The 17889-nt window shown below is 41.3% G+C and overlaps 2 protein-coding genes across 13 annotated transcripts in view; one reads left to right on the top strand and one right to left on the bottom strand.

Annotated features, from left to right (window-relative positions):
- Positions 1-17889, bottom strand: part of LOC138747075 (uncharacterized protein C7orf50 homolog) — a 250789-nt gene that overhangs the window by 14021 nt on the left and 218879 nt on the right. For 2 of the 5 annotated variants that reach the window (XM_069905998.1, XM_069906002.1), the window contains exon 2: positions 2671-2879. In XM_069905998.1, coding sequence (XP_069762099.1) covers positions 2671-2879 — 209 coding nt within the window. Of the gene's footprint in view, positions 1-2670; positions 2880-7721; positions 7785-9639; positions 9799-11746; positions 11901-17889 lie in introns of those variants that run through there. The other 3 variants (XM_069905997.1, XM_069906001.1, XM_069905999.1) reach the window with 3 other exon arrangements.
- Positions 11404-17889, top strand: part of LOC138747073 (probable G-protein coupled receptor 146) — a 110566-nt gene continuing 104080 nt past the window's right edge. For 7 of the 8 annotated variants that reach the window (XR_011347297.1, XR_011347296.1, XR_011347295.1 and 4 more), the window contains exon 1: positions 11404-11673. The gene's annotated coding sequence lies outside the window, so the exon portion shown is untranslated. Of the gene's footprint in view, positions 11674-12042; positions 12099-17889 lie in introns of those variants that run through there. The other variant, XM_069905995.1, reaches the window with a different exon arrangement.

Here is a 17889-nt window from a genome sequence, read left to right on the forward strand (position 1 = left end):
AAAAAACTGTACACAGCATAAACATGTAAACAAAGAACCGCAAACGGATAACAAATGTAAACAAACTGTGCAATAGAGAGAGAGAATAAAAGAGAAAATCAAGCAAGTCCACTTCAATGAGTCTCTGATTGAGTTTGTCATTGAGGAGTCTATTGGGGTAATCTTTAAGTAATCTCTATGCCATTGGTGCTCTGTCATTCGTAAGGGATTGCTTAAGGTGGGATGTGAGTGGGAAGGGAAGGTTGAAAATCATTGCTCTAGACCCAATTGATACCGAAATATTTGGCTTGAAAATAATTGTCATTGGCCCATTTCCTTTGGAGTTATGAAACCATGCACATAACGAGTCAATTAGGTATGATTAAAACAGTGGTTTACAAACTTTTTCTTTCCACCCACATACCACCTGAAGCAATCCCTTACTAATTACAGAGCACCTTAGCATAGGGAATACTTAAAGTGGTACGCAGTGGGGAGTTGAGACCAAGGTCTTGGAGTTTGCTGATCAGATTTGAGAGGATGATGGTGTTAAATGCCAAAGATGTCTGCATCTTTGCTGTCCAGATGTTTCATGGTTTTGTGTGGAGCCAGTGAGATGGCATCCGCTCCTACGATAAGTGAACTGGAATGTATCCATATCACTGCTCAGACAGGAGCTGATATACTTTGTATATCTCTGTATAACTTTGTTACCTAGAAACAAGATATTTTAATGCTAAAGTCTGTTTTCCTCTACAACGAGTTTTTGTCCCCTTTTCTTCTAGGTGTGGTTACTTGGCTTAGCACTTTCCCTGCTAACAATGGACACAGAACAAGCACTTGTTGAATATATTTTAGAATGCTTTAGATATTCTCAATCTAGTCAGTTTAATGAATAAAAGCCCAGGAATATTGGATCACACTAGATGCATAAATGAGAATTTCTGAGGCTTGCACAGCTGATCTAATGATATGAATTTAAATCCACTGTCAGCTGGAGAATTTAAAAGCAGTTCATTAAATACATTATGGAAGTAAATGGAAGTGGTTAGCCATGTGCCCATGAAACATATGGGATTCTCAATGAAACCCCATTTAGGTCACTGATAACCTGTAGACAAGGAAATCTGCCATTGTTCCACAGCCTGGGTTACATATGGCTCCCAACCCAGGACATTGTGGTTATTTCCCCCTGTAATGGTCAAGCAAGCTGTTTTGTTCATTAAATAAAGGATGGGCCACAAGTGTTGGCCTTGCCAGTGGCACCCTCATCCTGTGAATTTGGTGGAGGCCATTTCGGCCTCTACCTGCAAGGAGATCATGGGGAATCTGTGAAACAATTTTAGTCTCTTTGAATAACAAATATTTACCAGTCTAAAGAATTAAATTTTAACATAGACTCAGCATTAATTATCATTTTGGGAGGATTTCCAAACTTATTCACTGTATTCATTTCACTTCCAAAAGGCTGGTTCTGATTTTAGGACCAGTGGAAATAATTTTGCTCTTCCCAATCCATCAATACTTATTGATAAATTGCAAACTTGAATCAAATGATCAAATTGGTTTTCTTAATTCCTGGGAAAACAATCTGAGTTAGTGGAATCTCTGTGCACAATCGTTTATTCTGGTAACTCTACCTTCACTTACCCCTAGATCAGATGTGGTATCTGGAATTTTACACCATAATATAGATATGACCCAAAGCAAGCACCACTCTAATTTCCACCCTTTATTTTCTGGCCACAGAGATTTAGCATGTCAACAGGCCCTTCAGCCCAATGAGTCAGTATCAACTAATCATTGATCCTACGTTTTATTTCCTACACATTCTTTTCAGCCCCTGTCAGATTCTTCTACTTATCTACATACAGGAGGCAACTTTCAGTAGGCAATTATCCTATATTTGAGATGTGGGAGAATGTGAAAACTCTAAACTCTAAAGTGCACCTGGAGTCGGGATTGAACCTGGGTCTCTGATACTGTGTGCCAAGCAGTTCTATTACTTGTTCCACTGTACCACCTTTTACATTTAGTCTTCCAGATAAGAAGGCTAAAATACAAACTTTTTATAAAATAAACAGATAACTTTTTTGGTCAGAAAATTTAGAATATACAGAAAAGGAGCTGGAATAAATCTCTGTTGTCCTTTGTGCCTCCTCTGTATTTAGGATGGCCATTCATCACACACACACACACACACACACACACACACACACACACACACACACACACATGCAGTAACCTATGACCATGTCCTACATTGGAATGGCCACCCTATTCAATGAAATCATAGTTGATTCTTTTCCTTGAGTCTAGTTTCCTGCTGAACATGCGCAAAGTTTTTCAGGAAATTCCCTTTAACTCCAAAAATCTACAGGCCTCAGACATGAATATACTCAACAGTTGGACAACCAACACAGGTTGAAAATTCCAAACACCCAGAGGATATTTTTCAGCTCGGGCCTGACTGACTTTCCAATTACCTGAGACCATGCCCCTAATTCTAGAAAAAAAACCCCAACTCTTGAACTTCCGTCTGATCGTGCCTTGTTCGCAATGTCTGCTTACATTAGAGGGAGGTTGTGGTTGTGGCAAATTTCTCAATTGCTGCCACAGAGCTTAAGGAGTTGTCAAAAATGTCCAGCTGGGTTGAGCTGTGAAAGTAAATGAAATATTTTTAACTCTTACTTGGTCAGATATTTTAATGCAAGGTCACATGCTGAAGGCTTCTGGGGCTTCTTCTTCTTTTTAACCGGAATGCCAGCTTCCCGCAACAACCGTCTTTCTTCCTTTTTGCGCTCTTTTTTAAGTTTCCTTTCCATCTTTCTCTTTAATTCTGCTGTAAGCTTCTCATCCCCCTGGCACACTGGATATTCCATTGCTTTTTCTTTAATATCCTAATAACAAGAAGTTAAGAAAAAATAATTGCTTTCTTTTATGGATAGCATGTGTATCAGATCCATGCATCAACAAATTAGTTACTGCCCTCAAAACGAACTAAATTATTGTCAAAGCATCTTCAACAGCACCAAACATTACTATCGACATTTAGAAAGACTGAAGTAGCAGGTTTGTGGGAATATCGTCATCTCGGAGTCACATTCTGTCCCAACTGAAGAAAGTAAAGCCAAACTTCATCAACATTGGGTCATAGTCCTGAAAGATTAACCCGGTTACCCTCACCAGTCATAGAACAGTATTCAATGACAAGCCCCACCAACAATTTTTTAAGGGCAATTGTGGATGGGGAATAAATATGAATAGTGTCAGTAAAACCCATAACCAGGAAATGAATAAATAATGACCATGTCTATCATTTTAAACACCTGCAGTTAATGTTAGTACAATATATTTTAAGGAAGACCTAGAAATATCAAGAATTCACCATTAATGAAAACTGATTAGCTATGCACAGCAGAATCTCAACAGCTATCTTTCTTACCCTGAAGTAAAAACACAATGCTGGAGAAACAGTGTCCTTTATATAGCAAAGATAAAGGTACAGTATATAACCAATGGTTTGGGCTTGAGCCCTTCATCAAGGTATGGAAAAACGTTGGCACTCGGCAGGTGCCCAAATAAGAAGATAAGGGGGGAGACGTTGGGGAGGAGCATGTTCGCAAAGGTAGGAGGTAATAAGTGGAGAAGAGATGGATGGCCCAGGAGCAAGCAGGGGAATAGAGAGGGAAGGGGGATGGAGAGCTGAGGGAAAGATGACAGGGGGAAGGAAAGGGAGGGAGAAGTTAATGTTAACACCATCCAGCTGGAGAGCGCACAGATGGAAAGTCAGGTGCTGATGCTCCAATTTACGGGTGGTTTTGGTGGGATAGTACATGAGACCATGGACAGACATGAGTATGGGAGTTATTTATCTTTGCTATATAAAGGACACTGATTGACCTGCTGAGTTTCTCCAGCACTGTCTTTTTACTTCAACCACCATGTCTGCAGACTTTTGTATTTTGCTTCCTTTCTTATCCTGAACTTTGATATTCTGTTTGGAGTTGGCTAAACAATAAAACAACTGATGTACAAATTTAAACCCAGACAAAATATGCCATCAAGCCCCTTTCCGAAAGATAAGTACAGTAACACCTGTAGTATTCAGTACCTCTGAGGATTGGTAGATGCTGGATAAGTGTATTTTCCAGTTGCTTGAGACTTATCTTTCAATCTCTATCTAATATAACTGTATTAAGAATGAACAGTTCAAAAGACAAAAATACTATTCTGTACTTACACTGAACAAACTTCACTTGCATGAATATATAAACCTTAAAATATTTAACTTTATTTTCAGACTCATTCCTTTAAAACATTTAACTGCCGCAGCATCTGTAGGTTCCTCCCACTTGAACCGCCCAAAGAAGAAAGATAACATTATAGATAATTAACCCCCCCCTTTACCCCCAAGTTTACCGATAAGGCCTCTGACCAAGGCAACTCTTACTAAGTAAGGATAAGAAGACACTTTAAGAAAGTCACCCCAACTGCGAGTGGCATCAACCAGCTCTTCACTCTGGGCTGTTTCGTACAATTTTATTCAAACAGCTGTTACGAGCAAAGCATGAACAAGGTACTCCGCTGGCCTAATATTTGCTCCCATCTTCACCAAAGGTTTATATGCTACTTCAGAGAGCATTTAAACTTGCGTATTTTTTTACCTATTATTTTAATTCTTATTTATTTTAATTTTTTTTTGCCAATTACTTGAGGCTTAAATTCTAGATACCAGGGATTTTACTGTAGATCTTTCCAACTGTTAACTAAGATGCTGGTTAAAAGAAAGGTGAAATGCAACTACTAGAATTGCACCTCTATCAGGTGCAAGGGTATTTCATTAACTATTGCTAATACTGGTATCAGTCACCAATAAGAAATAGCTTGCAAAGTACACATTTAAACTGCTGAGATAATTTCCCTTCCAAGTAATTATGATTTGAGTGCAGCAAAATAAATTGTTGGCTAATCCTTTGATTGCAGGATTGAAAATTTAGATTAATATGCACAGGATTTAGATGGATTCAATTCCTCAACCGATCATGTACTCTTAAGCCCACATTGCAAATGGAAGTAAGCTACTTTTAAACAAAACCAGTCAACTGAGCTGAGTCTTCGATTCTGAATTTGCAAAGTTATTGCATGGCATTATATTTAAAATATATACATTTCAGAACCTTGGAACGAAACAAAATGAGACTCTGTTCAATTTTAAAGGTGGAATAATATGTTTCTCTTTCCAAACAAATAAATATGCAACAGAACCTGGCTGCAATTCATTGACAAAGCTTCTGAGCGGGGGCAAAAAATATTTAAATTTAGTAATACAGTACAGTAACCAGTTCTTCCAGCCCATTATCTCAATTAACCTACAATCCCCATATGTTTTGAAGGGTGGGAGGAAACCAGAGCATCCGGAGAAAACCCATGGACACAGTGAGAATTCCCTACAGACTGTGCCAGATTCTAACCCAGGTCGCTGGTGCTGTAATAGCATCACACTAACTGTGCTGGTCACCAAAAGGAAAGTAATGCAACAAGTGGAAGGTAATAAAAGGAAGAAGAGGTCAGGAGTGTTAATAACTCCACAACTTGTAGGTCAAATTCCTGGATGTCAACATCCCCACAAACCAGAGTGCTGTAAAGTTGGTCAACATCTCCGTGGATCTGTCCTGGAGCCTCCACATTGATACAACCATGTAGAAGGCTTGTCAGCCGCTATACTTTGTGAGGTGTTTGAGGAGATTCAGTATGTCACCGAAGTCTCAAAAACTTCTACATTTCCCATGGAAAGCATACTGGCTGGTGGCAACACTGACTGGTATGGAGGCGCCAAATCTCAGGAGAAGGAATAACTCCAGAGCGTTGTTAACTTGGCCTGCGACATCGCAGGCACCATTGAGGACATCCACATGAGGCGGTGTCTTAAAAAAAAGCAGCCTCTAACCTCAAAGACCCACAATGTGCCCTCTTTACTCTGCTACCATGAAGAAAAAAGTACAGGCCTAAAGACGAGCACTCAGCAGCTCAAGGTCAGCTTCTTCCCCGTTGCCATCAGATTCCTGAATAATCAATGATTACTATTAGGCAGTACTATTTTTATTTTATATTATTGCTATCAGATGGTTCATAAATATGAATGTTTATTCGATGATGCTGCCACAAAACACCAAAATTTGTGATTTATTCATGATAATAAATTCTGATTCTGAACTTATTAATATTCAAGATTCATTTATGGAAACCATCCTCTTGAGTGAACTACATCTTTATGTTAGGCACAACATACTTCCCTTATAGGCAGTGCAGAGAAGGTTCACTAAATTAATTCTGGGATGAAGCAGTTCTCTTATGAAGAAAGGTTGAGTCCATTTTTGTCTAGAACAATAAATCTTAATATCATTGAAGCATATTTGATTCTGATTGAGCTTTGTGGATTACATGCTGAAAGTTTATCCAGATGGAGGACAGTAATTGAAGAGCATTTGTTCTTCAGGATGGCAATGAATCTTTAGCATTCACCGCCTCAGAATTATGAACGTCTGAGTCATTATCTATAATGACAAAGTAGATTAATGCACTCTAAGGAAATCAAGGGCTGCAAACAGAGAAGTGAGGGAGAGAGCAAGAAGATTTTACTGTCGAGCAGACCATACTTGAGGATCTGAGTGATCCACTGCTGCTCTTATTTCTTCTCAAAACTCAGGAGAAACACTCACGTAACAAAAAAATACTAATAACAATTTGACGGAGATTAAATATAGGTTTTCAAAATAGTTCTTAATAACTAGAAAATGTGATCATATTGCGAGGGAGTGGAAACAGATCCAATGTTACTTACCTTTCAAAAGGAATTGCTCATGGTGGTATGCGAGTGGAAAAAATGTTTGAAAACCACTGTTTTAATCATACCTAATTGACTCGTTATTTGCACAGTTTCATAACTCCAAAGGAAATGGGCCAAAGACAATTTTTCTCAAGCAAAATATTTTAGTAACAATTGGGTCTAGACCAGTGATTCTCAACCTTCCCCTCCCACTCACATACCACTTTAAGCAATCCCTTACTAATCACAGAGCACTTATGGCATAGGGATTGCTTAAGGTAGAATGTGAGTTTAGGGAGGCAGTTTGAAAACCACTGCACTGGTCACATCTCCCAATGCCTGGTCCTTCGTCCTCTATGCTAAACCAATTGGTGCTCATTTAAGTACTTTAAATATTTCAGTGACCCAGATTCAGCTACTTTCTCAGTCAGTCGATTCTAGGCACTTACCACTCTCTGGGCAACAACAGTCTGCTTGATGTCCTCTCTGAGCCTCTTCCCCCTTTCCCTAAATGTATGTCCTTGAATTTGATATGGGGAAAGGTTACCTGCAATGTACCCCATCACTACCCCTCATAATTTTATATCCCTCGATCAATTCTCCTTTTAATGTCCCCCTTTAGGGAAAAAATACATAGCTTTTATGCTCTCTCAAAATTGAACTGCTCCAATCCTCGCCACATCCTGGTGAATCTCTCCTATACGATGCACAGAATTTATCTCCTGCACCATCTGCTCCCAAGTGAAATTGCTTTAGAAATTTTAAGCATCTCTGGAATCTGTCACTTTTCAGTATGCCTAGACTCACTTTTCTCCTTGTATTAGTATTGTTATATAAATCAGCCAATCGCTTGTTAAACAAAACTCAGATTTAAAGGCAGGAAAAACTCTCAGTGGTTTTGCTGAAAACATACCTGCCATCTAAAATTATTTGAACAAAAATGAAAGCAGATCATGGATGAGGCAACCTGCTCTTCTTCTTCCCAGAACTACTTCAGGAAACCTTTTACCTCAACCTTGTGCTTTGTGAAAGTGCTCAGGCAAGGCATCGACCCAGTAAACATCTGCCTTCTGATCAGTCCAGAGTTCAATTTCTTCACTACTGCAAACTGAGCCTTTAATTGCCAGGTTCTAAACTCATGGAATTCCCTACTAAAATTTACCTTTCTTTACTCATTTAAGACACCCATTCAAACCCATGACATTGACCAATTTTTCACCCACTTGCTGCACTTATCTGACTCAGGATTAGTTTTTGTTTAGAGCAGGGGTGTCAAACTCAAATTCACAGAGGGCCAAAATTAAAAACTTGGACTTAAGTCGTGGGCCAAACTAAATATTTATTGAAAATTTTCAACAACATCTGCATGTTTTCTCTTCTTTCAACATATGTAATGTTAAATGTTTAATAATAGTTTTGGTTAAACTCTTTCTAGAAGAAGCATTAACAAATGAGAAATAAAATATTCAATAAATATTTCTCTATAGCCTTTAAGCTCTTTTTAAATGTATTTTTTTTCACAAGCCAACAAGTCAAAAAAAAACAACTTGCTTCAATGACAAACCGGTTCGTCTTTTAAAATGGTGAACATAGAGTCTGCCTCCCACCTGTCTGGAAAGGTCCTGTTTTCTGTCTTTCGTTTGGCCATTTTTCGTGAGGGGTTTATTACCTGTGAGTTGGGCGACAGGTCGCAGATGCTAGTGGAAGTAAAGAGAGGAGGTGGGGGCGATTAGCGGGCTGACGCCAACGCATTTGCAAAGCATTCTGGGATTTGTAGTATTAGCTGTGCATGCGCTATACTGGCGCGGCGGCCAGCTCTAATACATATTTGATATGATCTTGCGGGCCAAATGTAATTATATCACGGGCCAAATTTGGCCCGCGGGCCTGAGTTTGACGTGTGTGGTGAAGAGCATTGTGATAGTTTGCAACATTAATGTTGCTGTATAAATAATTGTCATTGCCTGAAGTCGCCATGATTCTCAGAGCACAAATCACACCCGTTCTACCCACACCCATTCTCACAGCCTAAGATTTAAAGCTGCATGAAATTCTCCCAAACGTTGCCTGCCTCACTGCGTTTCCAGCATCTCTCCAGTTTTTACATTTCAGATTTACGGACCTCAGAGATTTGAGTTTTTTCCTGGTTCAATTTTTTTTTCTGTCCATGAGCAATTGACAAGACCAGCATTTTTTATCGTCAAAGAAAAAAAAAACGGAGGATGGATGATAATTAGCAGGTGACCTGCTGTCATTTTCCATGCTAATGGAATAATGGAAGGATATTGTAAGTCAAGCACATAACTTTGGGAGTCTAGACCAGGTAAGGATTTTTAAAGGCAATCCAGTAGTTACTAATATCTATACTTGGAATTTGATTAATTACACCCACGTCATTAGTCAAGGCCTCGAGGTTGCTTCTTCGGTGGCACTACAGGAACATGTAGTAAAGGACTGGTTTGCCCTGTCCAGAACTTCAGATTACTTCAAGGAAGAGAAAGAACTCATTCCTGATGATGGAATCTAAGGAAATGTAAGTACAAAGACATCCCCCACATAAAAACCAGGAAGAGGAAGATGTCTGCCTGTATTTCTTGTTCATCTGCTTGAAAAACTGTGCCCAGAAATAAAATACAAAAGCAAACATAAAATTATGGATTTCTTTGCTGAAATGTGGTTGACCTGCAATAGTTTACCTGTCATATGCCAAATAACTTGTTTACATAAAGTAAATTAACACATACAAATTCAACTCTAAAATAATTATATTGAATCATAGCGTTCAAATAATAAACTAATACACAGCTGAGTGGACTAAACAAGCACAGTACCTTTGCAGTTGAGTTAGAGCTTTTACAATCAAACATGATCCAGATTCAAGTATAACTCCCAACCACCTGAAATTCAGTTGATTAGTTAAAACAACTCCTTAAAACTCTGTTATCAGTAAAGGGGACTCTGAAACTGCTAGACTATTGTCATCGGCCTGGTTTACTGACTTCCCTTAGAAAAGGAAATCCACCAGCCTTTCGCTTTGTATAATTTGCGTGTAACTTCCAAGCCCATGCATAGTTGAGTATTCAGCTCAAATTAGAAACGGCCAGTTAAATCTGTCTTTGTCAAAAATGCCCACAAACTGCAGATGAATATGTAATATTACAATTGATATCGTACTTCTTCGAGTCTGAGATGGTTTCTATTATTTTTATAACTAATGAAAAACCTTTTAATTGTATTCCCTGTTGTTGTATCGTGGCCAATTTGCACAAAGCTAAAACAGGAGTCAGGCCCCTCAAGTTTGTGTTCCCCCCCAACATTTAAGAAGATCATGACTAATACAGGAGGAATCTCAATTTCTCTTAATGATCCAAAACTATGATGTTATTCTTGACGAATATGGACTGGGATGGTATAATGTTTTAACGTTATAACTCATTCCCAAGTTTCATTTGCTCTCTGCAACAGTCTCTCAGCATTGCTGTGCAGTGTGCGACCAGGGCTTCTAGGGTAGGGCTCCGGTGAGTGAGCCAGGACAGGGAGTGCACTCCAGGGGGAGACTTTAAACTACAACCCCACCAAAAGTGCTGGCGGATTTCCAGGGACCGGCTGTCCTTCCATCACCAGTTTTCTGGAGATGGAGCCAGGTGCATTTCCGCCTCGCTCACAAGGGTCGTCCCCTCGCTCAGCAAAGTTAGGAAACTGCTGAAGGCAGCAAATGACTTAGCAATCGAGGGCGCATTGTGCAAATTCCTGGGCTGAAGCCCAGAGAGAGTTGTGGATTGTTGGAATCTAGGGGTTAAAACATTATGAAAAAAAATTCTTAATTAATAATTTCTTTCATAATGTTTTAACCCCTAGATTCCAACAGGATCATCCATTAAATTACTCCAAGCAGAAGAGATCACTTGCCACCCCCCCCCCCAAAAATCACACCGTCAAATATTGCAACATTTTGAAGCTGCTGGGGGGGGGGGGGGGGTTGCGACTCGACTTACTGCATCCTTTAACTAATAAGGCCAGTTTTTAAAATGCCAAGCATTTGAGAAAGAGCTTGAATCGGCTTTCCCTTGGAGGCATTACAGAAACAAAAAGCAGATTCATTTATTTTCTGGTTGACCACTTTTTCCTCGCTGGTTCTTTTAAAAATCTAACTCCGATGGGGGTTCTCAAACAAACAACCTTCAAGCCAAAATATGTGTTTCTTGCAAACTGGCAAGTGTGAAAATAATCTGGCTTTTGCTTTTTTTTTAAAGTGGATTCCGGTTCTTTAAATGCATTTGTCCCAAGGAACTTCTTGTGGGAGGGGTTGCACAGAGGAGCCTCGGGGGTGAGGGGCGGCGCAGCTGAAGCCCCCTTGTGTGCCCTTGGGCAGGGTCCGCGATCCGACAGAGACTCCGCGTTGAAGGGGGCCGGGGTTCGTGGGAGAGATGGAGATGCAGCCCTTCTGGGGGGCGACCCCAGGCAACGCACATTACATGATCCAGCCTCCTTCCCGGAATCACTAGCGATAAACAACACGGGGTTTGGGGGGGGGGGGGGGGGGGCGTGGAAGTGGTTCAGCTCTGACGCTCTGTGTTCTGCCCCCGTCTTGTACTGTGACCAGATCTAATCTGGGGCTGCCTTCCTCCTCTGAATAGTCTCTCTCTGGGACCTCCTCCCCGTGGCTGCAGGCACCGTTCAGTGGCCGGGTCCCGGGGTTGACAATGAGCCCCTCCTTCTCCCCTGCCGCAGCTTGGTGAACTTGGCAGGCACTTGCCCACCCTGAGCAGGGCACCGGGAGCCATGGCACCACCCCGCATCCGGAGCCCACACGCGGGCTGAGGACCACCCCAGCTGGAAGATTCAAGCGCAGGATCGAGACGGGGGTGAGTGGGGTTTATTTTCGCTTCGTAAACCCTGCCTGCCTTAAGCCACGTCTGTAGCTCTGTCCCAAACCACCTGCTTGAGGCAACTTTCTTTTTTTGGCGTCTTTCGTCCAGTTGCAGCCCTCCACCGGTGAGCCCGGCTCCAGCCGCTGAAGGCGAGGGTCCCAGCGCACTTGTGGGGCCAGCGGAGGTTGCAGCCCATTCACTCACGGGGAGGCTTGATACTGATCCCCTCCTGCACCCCCCCCCCCACCACCACCACCACCAAATGAGTCATTAAATGCCCAGAGTTGACACCTCTTCAGCCCTGCCCTGTCATTCCTGAAGGATGGACCCTAGAAAAGTGGCCAAATCTTTTCCCAGTTCACTCACTCAAGCTGGGTGGGCGGACGAGGAGATGACCCAGTGGTCTAATGAGGATTGAGGTAAGAATGCTGAAAGGGGAAGAGATGAGATGGATGCAGTAGGGGCAGGTCTTGTTTGACAAACTTACTGGCTGTTCTTTGAGGATGTAAGGAGCAAGGTAGACAGAGGGGAGCAGATGCACGCTGTTTACCTGGATTTGATCAAGGACCACAGGCAGTGCTGAGGGAGCTCACCAGAGCGCTGCTTCAGGGCTGGGCCTGCTCCCCCCCCCCCCACCCCAGGCCTGCTGAGTGCTAGTCTCTATTCTGGACATACCCATTTCTTCCCACAACCCCTACTTTGTACAGTTTGCTGTCAATTATACAACTTCATTATCAATATGGCGGCCAGCAAGGCCAGTTCTCGCTAGACCTCATTTTTGATGAGCTCCAGCACCTTAAAAACTTAGCATTGCACCCCTGCTCATACACAAGATAAAGATGCATGGAGTTGGGTGTGATGTATTAGCACGGATAAAGGACTGGTTAACCAATAGAAAGCAGAGAGTTGGGATTTAGGATTGTTTTTCTGGATAGCAATCAGTGGTCAGCTGGGTGCCGCAGGGGTTGGTGCTGAGCCCGCAACTATTCATGATAATCTGTAATGTAACAAGTGTAGTGTGTCTAAGTTTGCTGATGGCACTAAATTGAGTGGAAAAGCAAATTATGCAGAGGATACGGACAGTGGCGGATTAACCATCAGGCTGAGTAGGCTTTAATCTAGGGCCCAGAATGGGAGGGTTCCCAGGCAGGAGCGGCGACATCAGGCTCCCAGCAGGAGCATTTGGAGACCCCTAATATAAGTTATTTAACTCAAAATCACTTTATTTTATTCAACAAAGGGTGGGGGGGGGGGGAAGATTAGGGGGAGCCTGATTAAAGCTTACCCTAGTGTCCTGGGTGGTAGTTAATCCACTGGATATGGACAGTCTGAGAGAGATATAGATAGGTTTATTGAGTGTGCATATGGAGTACAATGTTAGTAAATGTGAGGTTATCCTCTTTGGAAGGAAAAATGGAAGATCAGATTATTCTTTAAATGGCAAGTAATTGCTTCAGGCTGCCTTGAAGAAGGACTTGGGAATGCTTGTGCATGAATCGCAAAAGGTGGTTTGCAGTTGCAGTAGCTTTCAAGAGGCAAATGGAATGCTGGCCTTCATTACTAGAGGGCTTGAATTTAGAAGCAGCAATTTATGCTGCAACTGTACAAGGTACTGGTGAGGCCACATCTGGAGAACAGGTGCCTAACCTTTAACCCGGGATTCCGAACACTGACAACCTCCAAATAAACTGCTATTTTTTTTTTGATAATGCAAACGCCCAACCGCCTCGTTGTAGCTCCCCCACCAGTGCCAGAGCAGTTCCAGCTGCGTAGGGGATCATGGGTAAGGAAGACAGCCATTGGTCCCGCATTGAGCCAGCTGCTGCCATGAGTGAACTCTGGGCTTGGGGCCAAGAGTCACATTTCCACCTAAGGTAAGAGAGGGCAGAGATGAGCCAGTTTTATTTTGAAGTTTTACTTTAAAATAAAAAAAAATGCTAGTGATATTATGATCTTTATTTATCCAAATTCATTTAACACCCCACGTCCCCCGTTTTGTGTGATTTTGAAACTTCGCATATGCTTAAAGGGACCACCATTTTAAAATTATTCAAGAATCTGGAAGATTCCGAACAGTGGCAGGACCCAATGATCCCATGTAAAAGGTTAGACACCCGTACTGCATACAGTTCTGGTCTCCTTACTTTAGGAAGAATGTACTATTTTTGGAAGTAGTACAGAAGAGGTTCACTGGGTTGATTCCAGAGATAAGGGGGCTAGCCTATAAGGAGGCTAGCCTATAAGGAGAGATTGAGTCATCTGGGTCTGTACTCGCTGGAGTTTAGAAGAATGAGAGGGGATCTTGTAGAAACATAAAATTATGAAAGGCATAGATAAGGTAGATGTCGGTAAGTTGTTTCCATTGGTGGGGGAGACTAGAACTAGAGGACATAGCCTCAAGATTCAGCGTAGTAGATTTAAGGTAGAGATGAGGAGGAACTGCTTTTCCCAGAGGGTGGTGAATCTATGGAATTTGCTGTTCCTTGAAGCAGTGGAGGCTACCTCAGTAAATATATTTAGATATTTACATAGTAAGGTGATTAAGGGATATGGGGAAATGGCAGGTAGGTGGAGATGAGCCTATCATCAAATCAGCCATGATCTTATTGAATGGCAGAGATGGGCCAATGGGTCAGATGGCCAACTCCTACTCCTATTTCTTATGTTGAGATAAGAGGAGAATCTGGCAGTAGCCCCAGGTTAAAGATATCCAAAAATCAAAATGCTGAATGATATGTTTTCACACTGAGAAAAGTTCGGCAATTTTCAGTTGTCCATCTGCCGAACTGCATCATCCACGCTCTGCTGGAACTAGGCCCTGAGATCCTGCCTCTTTATCCCAAAGGTCTAAGAGAAGGGTGTGAGAGCATTTGGATTTCGGTAAGTGAAGGGAGCTTGAACACAGAGATCTAAACCCTGAGAAGAAAACTGGAACAATGGGGAAAGAAATAGAGTAAGCAAGAATCAACTCAAGTACAGCATAAAAATAAGTGAAATACAAAGGGATTCAATGAAAGAAATGCTGAGTCAAAAGAAACAAACAAAATTAAAATTCTCTTACAATTTGTAGGAATGGAAAGGTTGAGTGGCATTGAAGGAGTCCATTAAATGGTGTAAAGAACCACTCCTAACATTCTCTTGTGAGTTCAGTAGGTGGCAATGAACCTGCAGGGAGGACAAGGCAGGCTGGAGGTGGTGTGAGACTCTCAGGTGCACATAGAATCCAACATCTTGAATAGATTTCGATTCACATGAAATCTCTTGAATGCCACAAGTTGCAGGATGATTTGCACATTAATTATGCCAGGTGCCATTAAACGTGGCAGTAAAATACTGGACTGGTCTCTGACATTTGACTGCTCTAACAGTGTCATCGATGTCAACTCCAGACTCTGGTGCACTGAATCCTTGTCAGGTTTTTGCTGGGTTAGCGAATGAGGCTGGGGCACCACTCATCATCCAACAATGAGAAAATATTCACAAAGCAAGAGCTTGATCAAGGCAAGAGATCAACCTAGAAAAGATTTGTTCTGCTTAATTGCAAAATACTTGGATAGACTGGTATCCTGTAAAAATTCTACATTACCTCTCTCTTTTTGTATTCTGTGCCTCCATTCACACTCTATATACTTTATTGCTTTCCAAACATGCACTGGCACCTTCAAAACATTCAAATACACCAAGGTTCTTCATAAAACCATAGAATTGTTCAGCATGGAAAGAGATTCAACCCAACTTAACCGCACTGACCAGAGGGCTCCCTTCTGTAATGTATTAATTCTATTTCTCAGCACTTGGTGCAAAACCATCTGGGCCTTGGTGTTTCAAGTGCTCATCTGGAAAATTTTAAAAATAATGTCTGCCACCCAGCTTCGACCACTTTTGCAGGCAGTGTATTCCGTGTATTTACCACTCCCTCAGTGGAAGAAAATTCCCCTTTACATATTCCCACAAAATCACTCCTCCCTTACCATAAATCTAAGTTCTCTTATTTATCTCAGAAATTAGAGGAAAAAAAGTTTGCTGCAGTCTGCCTCATCTATACCCTTATCATTTTATTTACCTTGTGTCCCCTCATCACCTTCTTCAGTCTCTCCTCAGAACTGAATTAGAACCATAGAACACTACAGTACAGAAAATAGTCTATTTGGCCCTTCTAGTCTACGCCAAAAACATCATACTTTTCCTCCATCCCAGACAACCTCTCACTGAATCTCCTCTTTACCTACTCCAATGCTATTACAATCTGTTCTGTTTCCACACTCCTTTAGAATCAGACCATTTACTCTATCTAAAGCCTCCTTGTTGCTTCTGCCAAAATTTCACACCCTCTGCAATAAATTTCATCCACGAGCTGCCTGTCTGTTACATCAGTCACTTTAAAATTTGTTACTGTCCTCAATGTTGAAGTGTAAGATATTACATTCTAGAAGAACAAAACCACGTTTGATTCCTGTCACTCACCCCAATTCTTTGTCATTGATTTAATCATTCTGAAAATGTAACTTGAAATGGATTGATTGCAGCATTGACTGTGTGATTGACCCCTGGTTGAGTTTCAGACTGCTGACCTCTGTCAGAATTGTCCATGCAATCGCTCCACCTGACTCTACTCCTGCCAAGGATCAAATGCTACTGGAACTGTTGGCCAGTCATTTGTGACACCCGGACTTGATCATTCCAATCAACCTCTACTTGAATTAGAAAACCAAGAAAAATAAATGATTACAAATGCAAGATAAAAACAGAAAATGCTGCGGATAGTCAGCAAGGCAGAGTTAATCCTGCGAGTTACTGTTATGACGAGGGATCATAGAATTAACATTTAAGGTCAATGACTGCTCATAAGAACAGTGAGCTGCAAGATTAACTGTTTCTCTCTTAGCAGTTGCAACTGGCTTGCTGACTATCACCAGCATTTTCTGGCTTTATTCCTGGTTGGTATTCTTTATCCTCTATCTAATTGCAATCAGCCAACATTCTCCTATTTTTGTATTAAACTCACTCCTTTGATGACACCTATACGCTTCTTGACAATGTTGGCTCACAGTTAAGCTATGGCACAATCTCAAGATATTCATTTTTGGTTCAAGTCTCCCCAATCTTCTCCACCCCATTATTACTTGAGGTATCTGTGTTCTTCTAATTATGGCCTCTTCTTTGTGCTTGAATTACACTGCTGTATCAGTAGTGAAATTGCTTCATGTCCTAAGGTCCTTAGCCTTGCATTCATTACCTAAACCTAATTTCCCCTTCAAGATATCCTTAAACCTATCTCTCTAGCTCACATTTTAATCACTCAACTCAAGGTTTTCTTGTGGGCCCAGGATAATTTTTATGTTTAATAACCCTCCTTGAAGTGCCTTCGCATGTTTTGGCTACATTAAAGCTGCTGTATGATTGAAATTGGTGCTGTCACAGTGGTAAGATGATGTCTGGATTTAAAGCATCATTCATTTCAAGATCAGACATAACTATTGCAACTGGTGAGACAGTGAATATCGTCTGGGATCATTTATTTCAAAAGAAATGCAAACTCTTCTGGCCTGCTCCAAAATCCATAGACAGAATTGGGCGCCACTGTTGGCATAATGGTGAGTGCAAAGCCCAGCGATTGGGACTGGGGTTCGAATCCCACGCTGTCTGAAAGGAGTTTATACATTTCCCTGTGTCTCCGTGGTTTTTCCCCGGGGCTCTGGTTTCCTCCCACTGTTCGAAATGTATCGGGGGTGTAGGTTAATTAGATGTAAATTGGGTGGCGAGGACTCATGAGCTTCAGTGGCCTGCTACTGTGCTGTTTGTCTAAATTTCAAAATTTGAATTTAAAAAATAAAAAATATATATACTTTAAGCTTGTGGACTAGTTTCTCAACACAACCAGATTAAGATCTGCCTGGAGCAGAAAGGGAGAATTTAACAGATGCTCTCACTGCTGACACCACAAAGCCAACAGGAAAATGTTTTCACTACTCCCACTGATAATTGCAGTAATGCATTTATATAAAATGCAATTATTTACAAATCTACTTCTGACCTTCAGCTGTTCATCATTTCAGACTTCAAATTAATTTAAAAATTTACATCAATGTTTAATTCAAGCTTCCAGAAAGGAAAATATGCATTCCTGTCACATCTTTCACAGCTTCAGGATATCCCATTCTATGTTATAACCAATTTTAAGACTTAGTGGAATGATAGAGGAAACATCCA

This window comes from Narcine bancroftii, chromosome 12, assembly GCF_036971445.1.
Source record: "Narcine bancroftii isolate sNarBan1 chromosome 12, sNarBan1.hap1, whole genome shotgun sequence".
Taxonomy (NCBI): domain Eukaryota; kingdom Metazoa; phylum Chordata; class Chondrichthyes; order Torpediniformes; family Narcinidae; genus Narcine; species Narcine bancroftii.